Source organism: Pristis pectinata, chromosome 3 (genome assembly GCF_009764475.1).
Source record: "Pristis pectinata isolate sPriPec2 chromosome 3, sPriPec2.1.pri, whole genome shotgun sequence".
In the NCBI taxonomy this organism is placed as follows: domain Eukaryota; kingdom Metazoa; phylum Chordata; class Chondrichthyes; order Rhinopristiformes; family Pristidae; genus Pristis; species Pristis pectinata.
The window spans coordinates 123091111-123111099 of NC_067407.1; the positions used below are offsets into that span (position 1 = coordinate 123091111).

General features: G+C 40.9%; 1 protein-coding gene across 2 annotated transcripts in view; it reads right to left on the reverse strand.

Annotated features, from left to right (window-relative positions):
- Positions 1–414: 414 nt before the first annotated feature.
- Positions 415–19989, reverse strand: part of LOC127568965 (kynurenine 3-monooxygenase) — a 28349-nt gene continuing 8774 nt past the window's right edge. For both annotated transcript variants that reach the window (XM_052013237.1, XM_052013236.1), the window contains exons 4-15: positions 15953–16042; positions 13673–13721; positions 13496–13583; positions 11042–11207; positions 10863–10934; positions 8967–9088; positions 6482–6629; positions 5044–5101; positions 4473–4555; positions 3172–3273; positions 3000–3059; positions 415–1132 (exon numbers count right to left, since the gene is read on the reverse strand). In XM_052013237.1, coding sequence (XP_051869197.1) covers positions 1004–1132; positions 3000–3059; positions 3172–3273; positions 4473–4555; positions 5044–5101; positions 6482–6629; positions 8967–9088; positions 10863–10934; positions 11042–11207; positions 13496–13583; positions 13673–13721; positions 15953–16042 — 1167 coding nt within the window. In that variant the 3' untranslated portion in view covers positions 415–1003. The remainder of the gene's footprint in view (positions 1133–2999; positions 3060–3171; positions 3274–4472; positions 4556–5043; positions 5102–6481; positions 6630–8966; positions 9089–10862; positions 10935–11041; positions 11208–13495; positions 13584–13672; positions 13722–15952; positions 16043–19989) is intronic.

Consider the following 19989-nt stretch of genomic DNA (forward strand, 5'->3'; position numbering starts at 1 on the left):
ATGGCAAAGTGAATCAAATGAAACTGATGGGCACATGTAGAAAAGATTAAGTTGCAGTGGTACAAGGAAAAAGTTTGATTAATGGGATTGCTCTGCTGGGAGCTGGCATAAACCTGATGGAACAAATGACCTTGTTCTGTGTCATTAAAAATACAAGCACGGTCTTGCATAATTGTGACTGTTACTTCCTTTCTTTGCACTGTTAAGTCAACATGAGGAAAATCTGTCAGTTTCAGACTCGTGATCCACTCCACTGCCATTCCATACAATTTCTATCCAGTGTTTTGTTTTGTGTGAGAGTTTGATGCATATATTCGAGGCATAGTTTGTTCTATCTAATCTCTAGTTGTTCAGGAGTGAGGGATTTCAGTTGCTTGGTGGTAGCATTTTGTCAAGTAAAAGTGTCCAAACGTGTTCCAAGGATTAAACAGTAGGTTTTATTTTTCAGTCATATTTGCTTTGCTCAGTCAGAAAATGTTCTTTAATTGAAATCTTAACTAGCATTTCTTTTTGTTTTAAGCTTGATTGCTGGGGTCGTTATTTGAACAGTTCAGACAGGATAAGGGTAAGCCAATTTGTAACAACCTAACTTAATTTGGCAGCCATAGCATCTGCCACCTTCTTGAATTAGGTGATCAGTGGCATTCTACCTACAGCAGAGGGCCACACCTTTCAGATCTAAGGATCCTATCTAGTTTGTGAAGGAATATGGTTTCTTGGACCAGGACAAGGAGAAGATGATAAGCTGGCTGCACTGTTAATAGTGGGCTGGAGCTACCCAAAAACCAGACCCACTTCTCCTGCCAAACACAAAGTTTGATAGCAGTAAGAAAGGCAGAACAAGGTTGGTGTAATGATTAAAATGTACTTATTACAGGCAGTGCTAAAAATTTGTGGGCAGTGTGTATTTTCTACCAGACCTTAATTTGGACTTGCCTGTACACAGAAAGTAATGACTTCACTTTTTTTTGTTTTACAAACCAGCATTTTGTTTCTCATTTGATTACTTAAAGCCAAAATTCCAGTTGTACAGCTCCAGGGTGAGAAGCGACTTGGGCAAGTAGTTGAAGAGCATCACTGCTCCTGTTATTGTTGCCAATACTCCCATAACAAACAACATGGAATTGATTACCTGCAAGGAAAAGAAGGGGCTTTGTTATCAGTATAGCCTTATACAATGGGATAACATTTTGGCAGGAATCACACTGCCAGCAACATCCCTTTTAGTTCCAATGGAGAATAAACATTGATAGTTCCAGGATTCGACCTTGTCATGAGATCAACCTGGTGGACAATGAAGTGTGTGTAGAATTTGTCACTCAGTATGTGGGATTCATGGGATGAGCCCATCTCTAACTGCCCTTGAGAAGGTGGTGGTGAATTGCCACCTTGAACTGCTACAGTCCTTAAGGTGTGGGTATACTCACAATGCTGCTAGGAAGGGAGGTTGCAGGATTTTGACCCAGCACTGATGAAGGAACAGTGAGATATTTCAAAGTCAGGATGATATCTGGCCTGGAAGCAACTTCCAATTGGTGGTGCTCCCATGCTTTTGCTATCCTTGTCCTGCTAACTGGTAGAGGTTGTGGGTTTTGGAAGGTGCTGCCTAAGGAGCCTTGGTGAATTGCTGCAGTGCATCCTGTAGATGGTACAAACTGCTGTTACTGTGGATCGGTGGTGGAGTGAGTGAATGTTTGTAGATATGGTGCCTATCAAGCAGGCTGCTATGTCCTGTATGGTGTAGAGTGTTGCAGTGCTGCACTTATCCAGGCAAGTGGAGAGTATTCCATCGCATTTCTAACACGAGCCTTATAGGTGGCAGACAGACTTTGGGGAGTTAGGAGGCGAGTTACTTGCCGCAGGATTCCTAGTCTCCAACCTGCTCTCATAGCCACATTGTGTACATGGCTACTCCAGTTCAGCTTCTGGTCAATGGTAATCCCCAGCATATTGCTAGTGATGGATTCAGTGATGGTAATGCCATTGAATGTCAGGGGGTGATAGCTGGATTTTCTAGTTGGACATCATTGCCAGACATTTTTGTGGTGTAAATGTTACTTGCCACATATCAGCTCAGGCCTGGATATCATTCACATCTTGCTGCATTTGGATGTGGACTATTATCTAAGAAATTGCAAATTATGCTGAATATTGTGCAATCATCAATAAACATCCCTATTTCTGACCATATGATTGAAGGAAGGTCATTGATAAAACAACCGAAGATGGCTGGGCCTAGGAGACTACCCCGAGGAGCTCCTGCAGAGATGTCTCACGTATGAGATGATTGACCTTCAATCACCACAACTATCCTCCTTTGTGCCAAGAAAGATTCTAAACAGTTGAGGGCTCCCCCCCCCACCCCCAGATTCCCATTGAATCCACTTTAGCCAGGGCTCCTTGATGCCATACTTGATCAAATGCTGTCTTGATGTCAAGGGTAGTTACTCTCACTTCACCTCTACAGTTCAGCTTTTTTGTGTCCACATTTGGACTGAGGCTATAATGAGGTCAGGAACCAAGTGCTTTTGGCCTAACGCAAAGTGAGCGGGTTGTTGCTAAGCAGGTGCCACTTGATAGCACCATCGATTATCCCTATCACTTTGATGATTAGGAATAGACTAGTGGGGCAGTAATTGGCTGGGTTGGATTTGTCCTGATCTGTGGGCAGGACATACCTGGGCAATTTCCTACTTCTCCACTTTCTTATTGATTTCACCAGAATGGAAAACAAACCACATTTGTTCACTTGCCTTCAACTGGTGTGAAATTGGCAAGTGAGGCAAAAACGTTTAGTGTAGCTCCATTCATTAAACTTTGTTTTTTTGGAATATCACCAACAATCAGCTACAGGAATACAATGGCCACACATCCCTGTCCATGTATACCGAATTTCTACAGAATAATTTTAATTGTAAAAATGGAACTCCTGCTTATTATTGTATTATCCCTCGATTTTCAGAATGCAAGTCAATTTAAAAAGAGTTAAAGCCCGATACCTTGGACTGCCATTTGTGCCGTTTTATCACCTTGTGGTAACGTATTCTAGTAAAAGTCACCTAAAACAAAAGCAAGAGCAATGGAAAGAATTTAAACTGGGGTGGTTGCTCCATTCATTATGAATTGTATCTTGTATAATATACAGAGTCTGAGAAGTAAAACTTATCTCACCATGGTGTACAATGGCACAATGGTGTTTGGCATACAGAAGTGGAGGAAATTATCCACATATTTACGGAAAACAAACCATTTTGAGTTCACATGCTTACGCATCTGAAAGTAAGATGACAAAAAATGCATTTCAAATCATTTTTCAACCTTAATCAAAAACTGAAGAACGAATGAGTGAAGTAGTCAAAAGAACATTTTCCACCTAAATGTATTGGGTGTTAGTTGAGTTTAACTAGCAGAGTGCCAGTTAGAAAGTGTCTTGTAGATCTTTTGAATTTCATTGTCAAGTCCAAGAGGACGAGGGAAGAGGAGGAATTGGTGAAGGTGCAGAATGAATGTTCCTCCTCGTTCCACAATCTCCTCTGCAAGTCCTTGACGATGTCCAGGATGGGAACTGGCTGATTTCTAGCTCTTTCACAACTGGTGATCTGCAAAGTTTGTCCAGATGGTGTCCTCAGCTCACAGGACTCTGGTAAGTAATGTCATATTTCCATACAACATAGGAGGCCATTCAAGTCAAAGCAAGCTCACAGAGCAATCCAATTCCGCCGTTCATTTGCCCTATAACCTTTTCTCCCCACATTCTCATCAATTCTACCACCACGCTCTGCAAGGGGCAACTTACAGTGGCCAATTAACCTACCAACCCACTAATCTTTGGGACGTGGGAGAAAACCTTGATCAAGGTCACAGGGAGAATGAGCAAACTCCACACAGCACCGGAGGTCAGGAATGAACCCCAGTCACTGGAGTGTAAGGCAGCAGCTCTACCAGCTGTGCCACTGCATTGCCCACAATGTTGGTAGGTCGATTTATAAAATACTAGGTGGCCCCATCCATAGAGAGCCTCATGCTAAAATAGTCAGTTGGCTTGTGTTTCTAGACCTTATCACAGATTTTTGTAGCTGACAGCTGGTGAGAAATGAGAGACTGAATAAAATCCCTCATCTTTTCATGCTTTCTGACAAATGAAGCCAGTATTCAGAAGCTACATTCCCCCCAGTCTCCACAGGAGGAGCTAACGAATCCTCAAGCCTGAACTAGAATTAAGTTGCTCTTGAACAAACTTTGCCTCGATCGACTAACCATCCCCAGCAATAATGAGTAAAATCAGGGGCTTATTGCACAGAGGACTGTAGTTGCTGATTTATCTCTGATCTGATGGGAATCAGTCTAGGTCAACAATTAGAAAGTGGAAAGCTCGGGAAGCAAGACAATCCAGACTCCCCACTAGGAATCTTGTCATCCAAACCAGTAAGTATTTATTGTAAATAGAATCCTTGAAACTATTTGCTACCTACCTCTACGTAGTTGTACATAGCCAGATCGCTTATAGCATGGTCATCAGGTACACGCAGCCTTGAAAATTCAGGAAGACATTTAGCTGTAATGTAGAAATGCACAAATTTCAAAAAGCTCCTCAAAACATCAATTTGTCATTTGAATAAAATGTAAAAAGTCTGTTTATTGATGACACATTTTCTGTATAAGTGAGCAGGTTGCTGAATTAACAAAATGAGAGGGTTGAATGCATTATGATTGAATTCAAACAGGTCATTTACCCATCTAAATTAAAGTACAGGTGTGTACATCCAAATTTTTATATTTCCAGACTCGCAGGTTGCGGATGGACACTTTAGGAATTTAGTTTTGGAAACATGCTTCAAGTTTTTCCAGCTGCTGATTTTAGCAGCCTAAAACTTCTGCAATGCCCTCGGGTGGAAGTGCTGAGTGAAATTCCAGGGTACCTCATATAAAATTAATGCAAGTGAGAAGCTAGCAGTTTCTAGAATGTTTGTACTAATGGTGTTACAGGAGAAAGGTAATAATGACATCGCAACATTACAATCTCCACAGGATTTATAGACTCACACAGGTCATTGTTGAACTGGTCCAATAATTCATCAAAGACAATGCAATCTTCAAAACCCTGGAGAGAGGAAAAAAAAAGACTTAAAAGTTATTGATACTTCCATTAGAGAAGCAGATTTCCCTCTTCATATGCTCACCTTTGTGGGCGAGAACGTTCCATGTTCTTCAATACACCATTTTAGGTGATTTCCTACATCAAACGGAAGGGGTAAAGATGCCTACACTGATAACTATATGGGTCAATTTACTTTCCAGTTCAAACTAATAACTGAAGATGCCTCGTAAAACAAAACATCTTTGCTCATTGCAAGTTCTGTGCAGAACATTAGAAATTCATTAAATTATTCTCATGGACTTTTCCTACACAAAGTGATCAAAATCAATCTAATTTTTCATGCCTGGATTTTGTCTTTGAACTGCTCTTGTGATTATTATTTCCGTAGCTTGGCATGAAAGATAAAACATTTTCCTTGCAGGGAACAATGAGTCATAATTTAAACCACCATGCCGCGCTGTACCTCACATGGTGCCAGCCATAGACAGAAAAATGGAACTGATATAATAATCCAATGATATGGGGATTTATTTGCAATGGTTTCAGAATCAGAGATAAGAGTTTTTCTAAGAAATTACGTAAAAAAGCAAATCTGTGTCTTGTCAGAGCCATTCCACTGTCACTAAAAGCTTACCCTTGCTATTTCTAAACCCTTGCATAGCGAGGAATCTTCTCAGTTGCAATAATTCCCCCAGGACAGATTTTCACTGAAGCATCTCTGATGATTTTGTAAAACTACTTAGTGTGAGTGATGATGTTTAAGTGGAATTCAACAGTTAAAGATAAGGTTTTGCAGGGAAACAATTATTAACTTCTTGTGGAAATAAAAGCACTAAAGCCAAAATTAAAACATACATCATAAAAGGGGAAGTTGAACTAATTATGGGGACTGAAAGGCATATTGGATTAGCATAAATCTCAGTACTATTGACTAGAATAGAATTTCATTATGACCTTAGGACAGAATTATCCCGACTGAAGTAATGAAACATGTTCAGACAGTTAGTGGAAGGTACAAAATAGTGAAGATCATTTGATTTATCACAGTGGGAGTCATCCAGGTAGGACCATTCAAGGCTCGTAAATCATTTCTGCATCCTCTCTCGGGCCTCCATATGCTTCCTAAAATGTGACAACCAAAATTTGGTGTAAAGCTCTATCTGTAGCCCAACCAATGTTTTCCTTTATAACTTAGTTGGTCATACCTGATGCTGCACTTAGTGAAAAGTTTGGCAAAATGCTTAAGTTTACAAAACTTTTCAAACCATCAAAATCTTAAACAGAAGTAACAAAGGATTTGAGGAACAAATGAATATTCAGCATTTAAACCAGTTGCAGTAAGTATAATGGAAGATCAGAAAACATTAGGTCCTCAGCACTTACAGCATTCATGCCTTGCCCATAAAAGGGAACTACTGCATGAGCTGCATCTCCCATTAGCACACACTTGGCCCCGATGTGAAAGGAGGAACACTTCACAGAGATCATTGCTTGGGCTGGCAAACGGAAATAATCCCGCTTCAGTGCTTCACTGGAAAACAAAGTCACGCTTCAGTCATCCACAACCTTTTACAATAGTGAACATAAAAGTCAAACAAGTGACTAAAGATCCTTGCATTCTCCTGCTTTGTTTAAATTCACCTTCCCATCCACCCATTTCATCCCTCAGCCAGTTCCCTCCCCAGAAAGGAATTAAATTGAATTATGAATCCATGTGTTCTCTTTACTTCAGTGATTCAGGATTTATTCATTTGACAACTACATTTCACTAGTTTTATCATAGCAGGACCTCTGATATTTTAGTAAAACAAATTTTAACTTTTTGCCCAGTGGATGTGCAAGAGTATTTAAAGGTTGCAAATGGGTGGAAAATAAATTGATGGAAAAAAAAACTTGTGCCATATACAAAACAAGCAAATAGAATAGATTGTCAAATTTTGAACCAATGCTTCTTCTGCGTCCCCTATTGGTGGCGCTGCCACATTCTCAGACTCTTGGGTTACCCCTCTTGGTTATTCCATTATTGTTCCTTCAGCATTTCTTTTTGAATTACTTCAGATTGCACTACAATCTTGGCACCATTCAGGAGTGTGTTTAGGAAAACCTTCTTGATTAAAATGTTTTTAGCCCAAGGAGGAGGGCAACCTTACTGGACTTGGCTCTGGAAATGAGCCAGGCCAAATGTAGCAAGTACCAATGGGGGAGCATCTAGGAAACATCGATCATAATTAAAGGTTTAGAGAAAAATCATGTAGAGTACTCCACTGCAGGAAATGGCAGGTGTTTCACACTTCTTCAAAAACAAAATGGTTTAGGGATAATCTGATGAACCACAGAAAAGTGGTCTGAAAGGGAAGAAGTTAAAGGACAAGTGTTGCATCTTCTGTGGTTGCAATGGGGAAATGCCATATGATGGGGAGTCGTAGGCCTTAACAGAAAAGTGGACCAGGGGATCGCAAAGAGAGTATTCCCTTCAGAGTGCCGAAAGGAAAGGGGAGTGTAATAAGGTGTCCAGTGGTGGAATCTGGCTGGAGCTGGCAGAAATTATGAAGGATAATCTATTGAACGTGGAGGTTGATGGGATGGAAGGCAAGGACCAGGGGAAATCTGTTCTTGCTCTATCCAGGAGGAGAAGGGGTGAGATCAGAAATGTGGGAAATAGATGAGATACAATCAAGGGCTCATCCATTATGGCAGAGGGGAAGCCGTGGTTCACGAATAATGAGTGCTGCAAATTCAGAGGGCAGTAGTTTAGAGTGAGTGAGGGGAGTATGAAAATCAATGCAGTGAATATCTCATCAGCAGTTAGATCGAGAGAAGGTAAGAAGCCAGAGGAAAGACGTGAAGGCTTTGAGAGGGTGCAGAAGAGATTTACCAAAATGATTCCAGGAATGAGGGACTTCAGTTGTGTGGACAGAATGAAGTAGCTGGAATTGTGTTTCTAGGAACAGGTTGTGGAGAGATCTGATAAAAGGTATTTGAAAACACAAGGAAGCAGTTAAGCTGCTCCCATTTATGGGCCAAGAACTAAGGGGCATAAACTAAAGGTGGTTGGCAAATGAACCAACAGTGACTGGAGGAAGAGAGTTTTTATGCAGCAAATGGTTAGGATCTAGAATAGAAAATAGAACAGTACAGCATGGGAACAGGCTCTTTAGCCCACGATGTCTGCACTGAATTTGCACTATGCCAAATTAAACTAAATCTCTTCTGCCTGCCACATGATCCATATCTCTCCATATTAATGGTGTCTATCCAAAAGCCTCTTAAATGCCACTATTGTATTGGCTTCCGCCACTATCCCTGGCAGCCCGTTCCAGGCACTTACCTCTCTGTAAAAAAAAAGCTTGCCCTGTACATCTTCTTCAAACTTTCCCCCTCTCACCTTAAATGCATGTCCTCTAGTATTTCTACCCTGGGAAAAAGATCCTGACTGTCTACGTTATCCATACCTTTCATACTTTTTTTTAAATATAAACTTTTATCAGGTCTTCCCTCAGCCTCCGAAGATCCAGAGAAAACAATCCAAATTTGTCCAACCTCTCCTTATAGCTAATATAGTCTAATCCATGTAGCATCCTGGTAAACCTCTTCTGTACTCTTCCAAATTCCCCACATCTTTGCACTGCGAGGAGTAATAGTGGAGGCAGATTCAATTGTAGCATTCAAAGGAAGCTGGATAAGTATCTGAACTGAAAGAATTTGCAGGGGAGTTGGACAAGTTTGATTGTTCTTACATAGGGATGGTAGAATCTTAACAGACCAAATTGCTGTGTTCTTCTGTGTTGTAACCATTCTGTGGTTCCACAACAACTTGGTAGGTAGGAAATCTGATGAGCAATTATCTTGATTAAAAAAAGGTCCTTACATTCCTATCAGAGGTATGGAATCTGGAAAGTATTTCTTGAAAAACTGAAGCACTTCATCTCCTGTCGTGAGCTTCTCAAATTCTTCAAAAGGCATGAAGAGAGTGCACGTGAATGACTTGTTCTGTCCAGGCAACAAAGAAAATAATATGGTAGTTTAAAAACTTGCTGCACTTTGGAGTAAAACAAAAAAAAGGGCCCTTCTGAAATGAATACGTGTTTCCAGACCTCTCAAGCTAGTTGCAAGGGAGTGTAGAACCAACCAACTTTCCATCCAATTCCCTTTTCTTTGATGGTGAAGTACCCGATCTCTCTCTGTCCAAGCTTAAAAATCTTGTCATGTAGATGGTCCAATCAAAACATCTTGTAGGCTACTGTAGGATCAGTTGTATGTCGTCACCATTTCCAATAACTACTGATAATTCAAAGAGGGTGCTGTTTTACCATTATTAGTTTACAATTTTCTGATTTATGAAATTATGACTTTCTGTCTCCAAAGGTGATTCAGTAATTTCTGTATTCATTTTATAGACAAGAAAACCATTGCTGGAATTAAAGCAAAATTAGAACTTCAATTCTTGCTTTTAGTCCAAAAGAATACCCTTTCAAGTGATGCAGGAGAAGGATTTGCACACATATTAATAGAGAACAGGCACACTATGAACTAGACTGATGTCAGTATGTGTATCAGCTACATTTGTGAAAGACTCAATTTGCAGAGAACATCTCGGATTGCAATTATGTCCCTTGTTTACAAAATGTAAGGCCTAATGCCTGTTGCGGTTAGAAGAACAGACCCTTCTATCTTTGCCTTCACCAATACTGTGAAGTGCACTTCTGGTGCAGACCATCCGCAACATGAGAGTGAGAGCAAGGTATTGTATCAGGCTCTGCTCAGTCCATACCTTGGATATATTCCAGTCACCCAGATACAAAGAAGACATTAAAGTGTTAGGAGTAATACAGAAAATCAAGGTCATGAGACATACAAATAGGTACAGATATAAAAACAGGGGGAATTTAGGGTGGAACAGGCTCTTCGGATTCCATCTTCTAAGCCCTTGGCCCATTTGAGAGATGATCCAACAGAATTATGAGGTTATTGAGGGAAAAGAAAAATACACCCATTACGATTACTTTGTTAATCTGCAATGACAGAATAAGGAGACAAATCCCCCAGAATTTTTGGCAGATCCTCCTAAAAGCAAATGTAAATTTAGTGGGATAAAAGCAGAACTCTTGACTGTAGAGTGTAAATGGATATTTTTCAACCTTATCTCTAGGCCTTTCCGAGTTATCTGGTACATTTAGAGAATTTCACAATGCCACACAGCAAAAATAAAAAGCTAGTTTAATACTGATAACAAGAAATTCTTTTTTTATTCTATTTATTTCTGGGATGTGGAACTTTTCAGTGATTCAGCATTTAGTACCCATTGGGCAAAATAATTTATTGGTCCATTTTGGAAAGTAGTTAAGGGTCAATCACATTGCTGTGGGTATGGAGTCACATATGAAGCAGAATGGGCAGGGATGGCAGATCTCCTCATTTGTGAGCCAGATGGGTATTTACAACAATCCAGTGGTTTGTTCACAGTTGATACTAGATTGTTTTTCCCCAAGTCAGTTTTATTTAATTACTTGAATTTCAATTCTACCCAGTGTCATAGTGGATTTCAAACACGTCCCCAGTTTAGTCCTCTGAATATTTAGTCACTATGCTACCATACCCTCATGCAAACAGTTATCAGTTTATTCAGCTCACACTGGGAGACTGGCAGAAGTCCAACACAACTTCAGCTCCAATCTTCCAATATCCAAACAGGGCCTCAGCCAAAAAGGGATATAATCCAGCAGAGGTACCAGGACATGCTGTTAAAGAAGTGGGTAATACTCACCAAGTTAGGCAAGGCAATCATCATAAAGGTGTTTCTGGGCCATATGTGAAGAAAATTGGGTTCCATTGCAAACTAGAAGAAAGCATTCTGATTTTTAACATTGACCTTTTCAGACAGAGAAAAATAAGTACAAAAGAAATTTTAAAAAATAAAATGGATTTATTAAAACTAATCCTTACACCACCATTTTTAGGAGGCATTGTAAGCTCCATGTAACCATGAGGAATGTAAACGTGGCTGTAATCAAATCTGGGTTGTCGCATGAATTGTTTCCTTACAGTTGAAAAAGCTCCATCGCATCCAACAACAAGATCATGTGAAACTTCAAAGGTGGAGCTATCGGGTCTGGAGTGAACACAAAACCAATCATTTTTCTGTACATTACAATAAGCCTGGGCAACTTCAATTCTAAATGTTTCTCAACTTCCAATGGGAAAACTTGTTAAAAAATATATACTCCAGCTGCCATTGTGTCAAGAACGAGAAGGTAAATTACAACCGAAGGAGAGGAGTGGCTGATCCTTACATGATCTCTTGTATTCTGCACTTCACTTGTCAACATGGTTTAAACTCTTGTTAACTCTACACGATTCATTCCAAACTATGATCAAATTACACGATAATTGTAGCAGCAAGGATCATTTTAAAAGGCATCTACCATACAATTACTAAAAAAGGAATAAATTTTAGCTTGCAGGCAGGCTGTGAAAGGAATTTGAAATCCTTACTTTTAAAAATAACACAAACCATAAAGTCATATTTTTGCCAGTAGGCCCTGTGGATATATAAAAGCACACAGCTGAATGACCATTGGAAAATGCAACTAATATACTGCTCAACCAGTTGAAAGCCAGATTGCTAATTTAAATAACGCAAATAAATGGAGTTGAAGCAAAACAAGGCAGATGTGAGGCACCGGGAAGTTGCAGGCAAAGACAATCCAAGAAAGCAGAAGTTATAGTCAGAATCTGGGGATCATGGGGAGTGGGGCAGTGTTAGCAGGTGTGTAGCAGCCAGAGCAACGTCAAGTATCCTATCATACTCTACTGCCTCAGAAGAGATGTTGTAAACCACAGAGCACAGTGAAGGAAGGTCATGTACTCAATGCCTGGTCAATCTCAACTGAGAACATAGTGGAGAGAGCTTTATAGCTCTGTGGCCTATCCCATTGTAAACATCCCACTGTGAGCTACCTGAAAGACAGGACAAACAGATGGTGGTGTCTGGGACCTGAAATCCTGTGGAAAGGACATTTGGAAGATTACAAAAGTTCAAATATACACTCTGGTAATTTAGGAACCAAATAGTTAAAATAATTGTAAGATGGCACTAGCAGCAATTTGATGAAGTTAAGGAAACATACTCATATGGATAAGGATTAGACTTAAGAATGCATAAAGGCAATAAAGAACCAAGCAATGTTTGGAAGGTATGTGAGGAATGTACAAACGGTGCCTTCTAAGATGACCAGCAGCAGCGACTCCGGAGACCAACCATTGAAGACAACCCCGAGTCAGGGACTCAGAGAGGAACCTGCCAAGATCGAACCCCAACCAGGTTCATCAAGAGTGGGTAATATCCCAATACATGTAGTGGGTTTTGGAAGTTGTGAAAGTAAACTAAAGAGTTGTGCAAGTATATAAAGGAGTTGTGAAACTAAGGAGTCAATAAGTCTTGTTTGAAACCATGTAGTGAGTCTTTGAGTTGTTTGAATCTATCATGATTAAAGTATAACTGTTATGCAAGGGCATTGTCTGGTGTGTTTTACAACTGTATTTAATAGAGGCACAGGGTGCCATCACAGGGGGAGTTTCAGCCACTGTCATAAATAACATCCGGATAAAGGCACAAGACTTCATAAGAAATGTTGGTCAGTATGACTGAGCCCTACTGGCCACATATGGAGGTAATCAGAAGCAATCCAAAAACTTCCCCAAACTCCAACTGTAGTTAAGCTCTACATGTACTCACGTCAATCTTAATACCCAATCTTCTGCCTTGCATCATTCTGAAATGACTCAGTGCCTCATATATTCCAATAGCAATTCAGGGCAGCAACACCACCTGTGCCATCATTATAAGGATTATAATTAGGTGGAAAATGAGCAGGAAACGAGTCAAACAGGGAAGAGCATGCAGAAGAGAGTAGAAGAAATTATTTTGTGAAGGGAAACGGTCAGAAATGGCTTACACTGCAACTTGCTGGCTGCAGGAACTTATTCTGATTTAAAGACACAAAGCTGCCAAGCAGAGTCTGTAGCATCAATGATGCAAATGTGGACTGACATTTTACATATGGGCACATGGACACGTGTATACACACACACACACCCCACTTCTGTGCACACATAGCAAATGTGCACACCCCACACGCATCCTCAGCAGCAACAGCTTTGTTGGAACTCCCAAGGCCAAAAAGCAATTGGTCAGATCAAACCAAACCGAAGCTTGGAACCTAGAACAGCTTTCATTGCTTATGTCATTTAATTCCTCACTTCCCTTGTCAACACTTCTTACAGTTCTGTGCTCAATGGTTCTGCAATCCACATACCTATCTTATCTCATGCTGCAGTGTAAACAGAACTTGAATTTGGGTTTTCCCCAAATGCAGGTGAACTGCAAAAGAAGGTTACCTGATAAAGGTCAGCAACCCCTTCTCCACACTGTAGTGTTGCAACTTCTCTTCAAAGTTTAACTTAACATTTGGGTACTGGCTAGCAGCTGAAAAAAATCAAACATATTAAACACACTTCAGCAGGATGCCAAAATGGAACAAAGCAAATTTGGAAGAAGTTTGGAAGCTAACTCACCAGATAACAATATTTGGTTTAACTTTGCTCTGTCCACTGACAGGATATACTGAAAAGCAAAGAGGCAAATTTATATATAATTCCCAGATACAGCAACAGTACAAACATGGTTGCTACAGAGATTCACTCGTGTGTTTAGCAAGGTTACTACCGAGAACAACTGCCTAGTCCAAAAATGCATACATATTAAAACATTGGTTTTGCAATTTGACACAAATTACCAGAAGGCAGAACAGGGGAAGAAGAATTTCATACAGGTTGGGGGGTATGGCTGTATCACTATTTTCTGCAACTTGAAGTCACATCATCTGCGCACTTGTCAAGAAACACAAGTTCATTAAAAAAAGTTAATTGTGTTGATTTATTTATCTTTTTCCCCCCAAAAAAATTCCACAGAGAATATTTTTATTACGCTTATCAAATTGCTGGGTAGTGACTTGGGAGCTCTGCAAGGGCGAATTTCCGTTACCCAAATGGCCGTAACGTGGAGATCACTGGTACTCAGTATTGGTATTGGTTTAGTTTTGTCACTTGTACCAAGGTACAGCGGAAAAAAATCTTGTCTTGCATACCGTTCGCACAGATCAATTCATTACACAGTGCATTGAGGTAGGACAAGGTAAAAACAACAACAGAATACAGAGTAAAGTGTCACAGCTACAGGAAAGTGCATTGCAGGTAGACAATAAGGTGCAAGGTCATAACAAGGTAGATTGTGAGGTCAAGTGTCCATCTTATTGTATAAGGAAACCATTCAATAGTCTTATCACAGTGGGATAGAAGCTGTCCTTAAGCCTGGTGGTATGTGCCCTCAGGCTCCTGTATCTTCTGCCTATGGGAGAGGGGAGAAGAGAGAATGACCCAAGCCAGTTGATTTTACATTTGTTAGAAGCAATACCCCATCCTGTTCTCAATAATTTGCTCCTCTACCTCCATAGTAGAGCCTGCCTACCTGACCCAAAATCATGGGACACAATTATATCTGTCCTTTAGGGATCAGGTGCATATTCTGATGAAATGTTCTGGTTTGGATTAGGATGGCCAATGCTACCAAGGCCCAAATGAGTACTTTATTCAACTCAGTGTTGCTAGCACACTTTAGATTGTGATATTAACACAGAGTCAGGTTGGGTTGGGAAAATATTATAAATACCATGACTGTGGTTGGGTTTGGTTAGGTTGTAATTTTATACTCTGGTAGACCTCTACTAAACATTTCTCTACCATGTTTGCAAATGCAGTTTGAACCAGTGAGGGGTCAATCAACAAATAAACTCCATCCATAACATAAAACTCCAATTTTTAAGTGTGTACAATTGTAAGTTTTTACATCAGAGTTTCCTACTCACTACTTCCCTTTCGTTATACAAATAACGAGGGTCTGTTACTCATTTTAAATTCTGTGCTGCAAGTAGAGATGTGGGTGAAGGAGCTGGGTGTTTGAGAAGTTCCCATGTGGCCATAGTTCAGGAGCTCATTCTCCAGCCTTTCATGGGTCATTTGGGTGGGAGCATGTGGATAATGAATCACTGAGAAATAATTCACAATCCATATCATCTCCCTCCTGCATCTCTGCTGCCTGGCACTCTGAATATGACCTGCCATCTGTCTAGGGTTGGATTGTCGGGCCTTGGCATGATCATGATATCCTGCATCAGGGCCCTATCTGACTATGTAGTTTCCTAATACATTGAGAGCACAATCAATGACAGAGCCCAACATTTCAACATCATTACAAAAAATCAAACTGCTGCAGATGACGGAAATGTGAAGAAAATTCTCGACTCTTTTGCATTCTCTGTTCTATTTTTGGATCATTCAGTTATGCTGCTGCTTTTGATGCCTGATAAACAATTGCAACTTTCACTGTAGACATGGTCAGTGATCAGCTCAGATAAACTCAGAATTAGGGTTGCTAGCACACACTCCATGAATTGTTGGTGCTCAGAAAGCATCTCCCTTTGAAGGTGGCACCAACGCAAGAACCCAGCAACTGAAAGTGGTCTGGAATTGTCCCTCTAGCCCTTCTACCATTTACTCCTCACCAGGGGCTCTGATTTCACCTCATGTTTCCTGCTCTAAAATTAATTTTTCCCCTTCATATTTTCCCCTTTAATGAATCTCCTTCATATTTGTTGCAAATAATTGCACTGGGTCTTAGGCAGTTGATGTCTTTTCTCAGCTGCAGCTATTTAAAAAAAACACAAAAGCATTCAAGAACTTCCCTGTAATATTGGTGGTGTCACAGCGGAGTGATACCTTTCAAGACACAAAATTCACCTGGCCTGTTTTTCCATAAGGAAGTGAGGACTTCTTGCCCGAAAGAGAATGGATCATCCTGGCGTTCATGGGAATGCCCTTGGAAACGACCTTAGAGGAATTGCATTTGAAGAAGTTAAGAAATGAGAGGTTTGCAAGACAGTAAAAAAAATTGAAAAGATGTTATTACACTTAATAATACAAAAAATGCCAGACATAATCAGCAGCATCTGTGGTGAGAGAAACAAAGACAATGATTCAGGATGACAGCTTTCACAAGTAACACCAACATTCAACACAACAACACTGATTGTGGAGAAACAAAGGACTGCAGATGCTGGAATCTAGATGAAAAACACGATGATGCTGGAGGAACGCTGCAGGCCAGGCAGCATCCGTACAGAAAAGCACAGATGCTGCCTGGTCTTCTCAGTTCCTCCAGCATCATAGTGTTTTAACCCTGATTGTGGGCTCAAATGTCATTCAGTATAGCAATTTAAGACAAGATATCTTTATTAGTCACATGTACATCGAAACACAGTGAAATGCATTTTTGCGCAGACTGTCCTGAGGGCAGCCCACAAGTGTCGCCATGCTTCCGGCGCCAACATAGCATGCCCACAACTTCCTAACCCATACGTCTTTGGAATGTGGGAGGAATCCGGAGCACCCAGAGGAAACCCACGCAGAGGCGGGGAGAACATACAAACTCCTTACAGACAGTGGTGGGAATTGAACCTGGGTTGCTGGCACTGTAATAGTGTTACGCTAACCGCTATACTACCTTAACTAGTTCCATGACTCTTCAAAAATGTTGTGGTCACCAATGGATACATGACCCAACCAACACTTACATCAAGAATGTTTTTTATAATGGCTGGATCGTGCTGCCCTTCAGCCGGCTAACTGAAGCACACAGGTCAGTTAATTCCCACCGTACAACGCACAAGTCAGGAATCAGCTGCAGGTCAGATGCTGACTGATCTGACATTCTGCTGCATCTCTGGACAGACTTAAGGGACCAAGTGCAAACGTACTGAGCTGTTTTGTGGCAGTGGGGTTGGTGGTGAGTGTTGGGAAATTGGTGAGGGGTGCTGAATGCACTTTGCATCTGGCCCCGCAGCATAATGCCAGGTCTGGATACAGCACAACCCCATTCATTTGGCTGGGGTTGCGAACTTTGATTGAAAAGTGTAAGCAAGTGTGATTTTTAAAAAAAAGTTTAATCTAGATGCCTTTAATTGATTTTTAGCACTAAAAGGTTTTTAAAATTTGAAATCATGCTTCATTACTTAAGTTGTCTGAAATGTTTTTACGCATGTCTGAACAATTTGGGTTGGAGAGCAAGGTAACAAATGAACGGCACTGCTTCCAGTGTGTCAGCACACTCTCTGGCCATCTTGGGCAAATAGTGTTTAAACATCCAGATCAAACTCAACACCAAGGTGATGGACCATGAGAGATCCCTTCCCTACTGTTCTCTTCCGACAGCAGGCACCTCAAAGCATTAGACAGGTACCACCAATGCAGACACCACAAAATCCTCCAAATCTTTTGGCAGGATCAGTGAACCTACATCAGTGTCCTCTCCCAGGTGAACAACCCCAGCAGCAAGGATTGAATTACACTCAGCCAGTTCCGATGGGCAAGCCACATCGCTCACATGCCGACACTGAATCCCCCAAAACAGGCAGCCTACACGGAGTTGTCACAGCAAGAGATTACCCGGTGAATGGACATTCCCAAGGATTTCAGAACATCCCTGGGGGGAGGGGGGAAGAAAAAAAAACTTCCTCACCAACTTGTGGGAATCCCTGGCCCATTCAGAATAAGGAGGGTTCAGGAAGGAGTTGAACACCTCAAGTCTCTGCAGCAGGAGCACATAAAGGCCAAGCAAAAAACAGAAGGAGCACTGAACCTCCCAAACACTTCAGGTCCACATCCCCTGCCCCTGCTGTGGAAGTGTCTATGAACCCTACATTAGCCTTAGCAGCCATCTCAGAATCCATAAAACTGGAGATGAAGCAAGTCATCCACAACCCTGGCCAAGGAGGATGCAATTTTTACAGCAGATGTGCATCGGATGACATCAGTCTCTATATAACACTCACTTTGGAACACTGAGGGCAAATTGGATCACACTATCCCAGGAGTACCTGCAATTGTCAGCCCTCTCTCCCCAACTTTGGCCCCAGGCAGCACACATTACATCTGAAGATGGTAAACACCGATCTATTCACTGCATCCAAGTATTTGAATTTCAGTTCATAGAGTTATACAGCATGGAAATAGGCCCTTTGGTCCAACTGGTCTACGGCGACCAAGATGCCCTATCCAAATTAGTCCCATTTGCCAGTGTTTGGCCCATAAATTTCCAAACCTTTCCAATCCATGTACTTGTCCAACTGTTTTTTTAAGAGTTGTTATTGTACCTGCCTCTGGAAGCTCATTCCACATACATTCCACCCTCTGTGTAAATGTTGCCTCTCAAGTTCCTATTAGATCTTCCCCCTCTCACCTTAAACCCATTTACCTCTAGTTCTTGATTCCCCAACCATGGGAAGAAGACTGAGTGCATTCACCCTATCTATGTCCCTCACGATTTTATACACCTCTATAAGATTACCTCTCAGTCTCTTGTGCTCCAAGGAATAAAGTCCAAACCTGTCCAACCTCTCCCTATAACTCGGTCCCTCAAGTCCTGGAAGCATCCTTATAAATCTTTTTTTTGCACTCTTTCCAGTTTAATGACATCTTTCCTATAACAGGACAACCAAAGCTGAACACAATACTCCAAATGTGGCCTCACCAATGTCCCGTACAACCACACCATGATCTCCCAACTTTTATACCCAGTGCCATGACTGATGAAGGCCAGCGTGCCAAAAGCCTTCTTCACCACCCTGTTTACATATGACTCCACTGTCAGGGAATAATGTACTTGTACTCCAAGGTCCCTCTGTTCTACAACATTTCCCAGGGCCCTGCCATTCACTGTGAATCAAATCAAGGTAGGACTTTCACAGTGAAATTTTGTCAGTTGCTATTTAACTTTATAGAAGCAGGCCAACAACAAAAAAGCAGTGGCACATCATCAACTGTTTATCACGTGTAGGGCACCATTCAATGTGCAGTGGAATTAAGAGGGCATTGTATATCTATATTAGCTCTCCTAACTGTACTAATTCACACTCCCTTTCATTGAATTCCATCTGCCATGTTCTCACTGTTTCAATATCCTGAAATCTGCAACTATCTTCATCACAATCCATTGCTTTACCAAGCTTTGCATTATATGCAAATGTTTTACTGCTTCTCTCCAAATCTCTTTTAGATCATTTGTTAAAACTGAAACAAGAGTAAACTGACCCCAAACTGGCTCTTGGGAATCTCCACTGTCATGTACCAAAGTCTGAACAATAGAGTGTGGGTCTGATCTCCCTACTCAACCCCCATCTATCTCTCTTCCACATCACTTTACTCTTACTCTAAAAGACTTGTATGTAGCACCACACACAAAATGCTGGAGGAACTCCGCAGATCAGGCAGCATCTATGAAGGGAAATAAACAGTCGATGTTTTGGGCTAAAACCCTTCATCAGGACTTTGTTCAGTAGTTCCCAAAACTCCAAATATAATCAGTTTTTCTGGTTATCCACAAACAAACACAATTTTGCCTTTTACAAATTCCTGATGCCACATGCCTTTAGAGGTGAAAGTTTATTTTGTTGCTCATAACAATTTCTAAAGCTGCCCAGTCCCATGGTTTGGCTGAGTTACCCTCAGTTATCCCCTTCTTGAATAATGGTATATCATTGGTAATCCTCAACTCCTCCAGCAACACTCCTGTATCCAATGATGCTTGAAAGTTTGCAATAAATGCTTCTGCTATTTACAATTCAAATATCCACTGACATGTCCATGTCTCGGACCAACCTGTTCCTGCAGTATCATTGGAGTCATGACAAACTCTATTAGCACCCATTTTAAATTCCTAACACAGAATTCATCAGCTTGAAACTGTTTGCTTCAATGCTATGAAAATGCATTAAATTAAT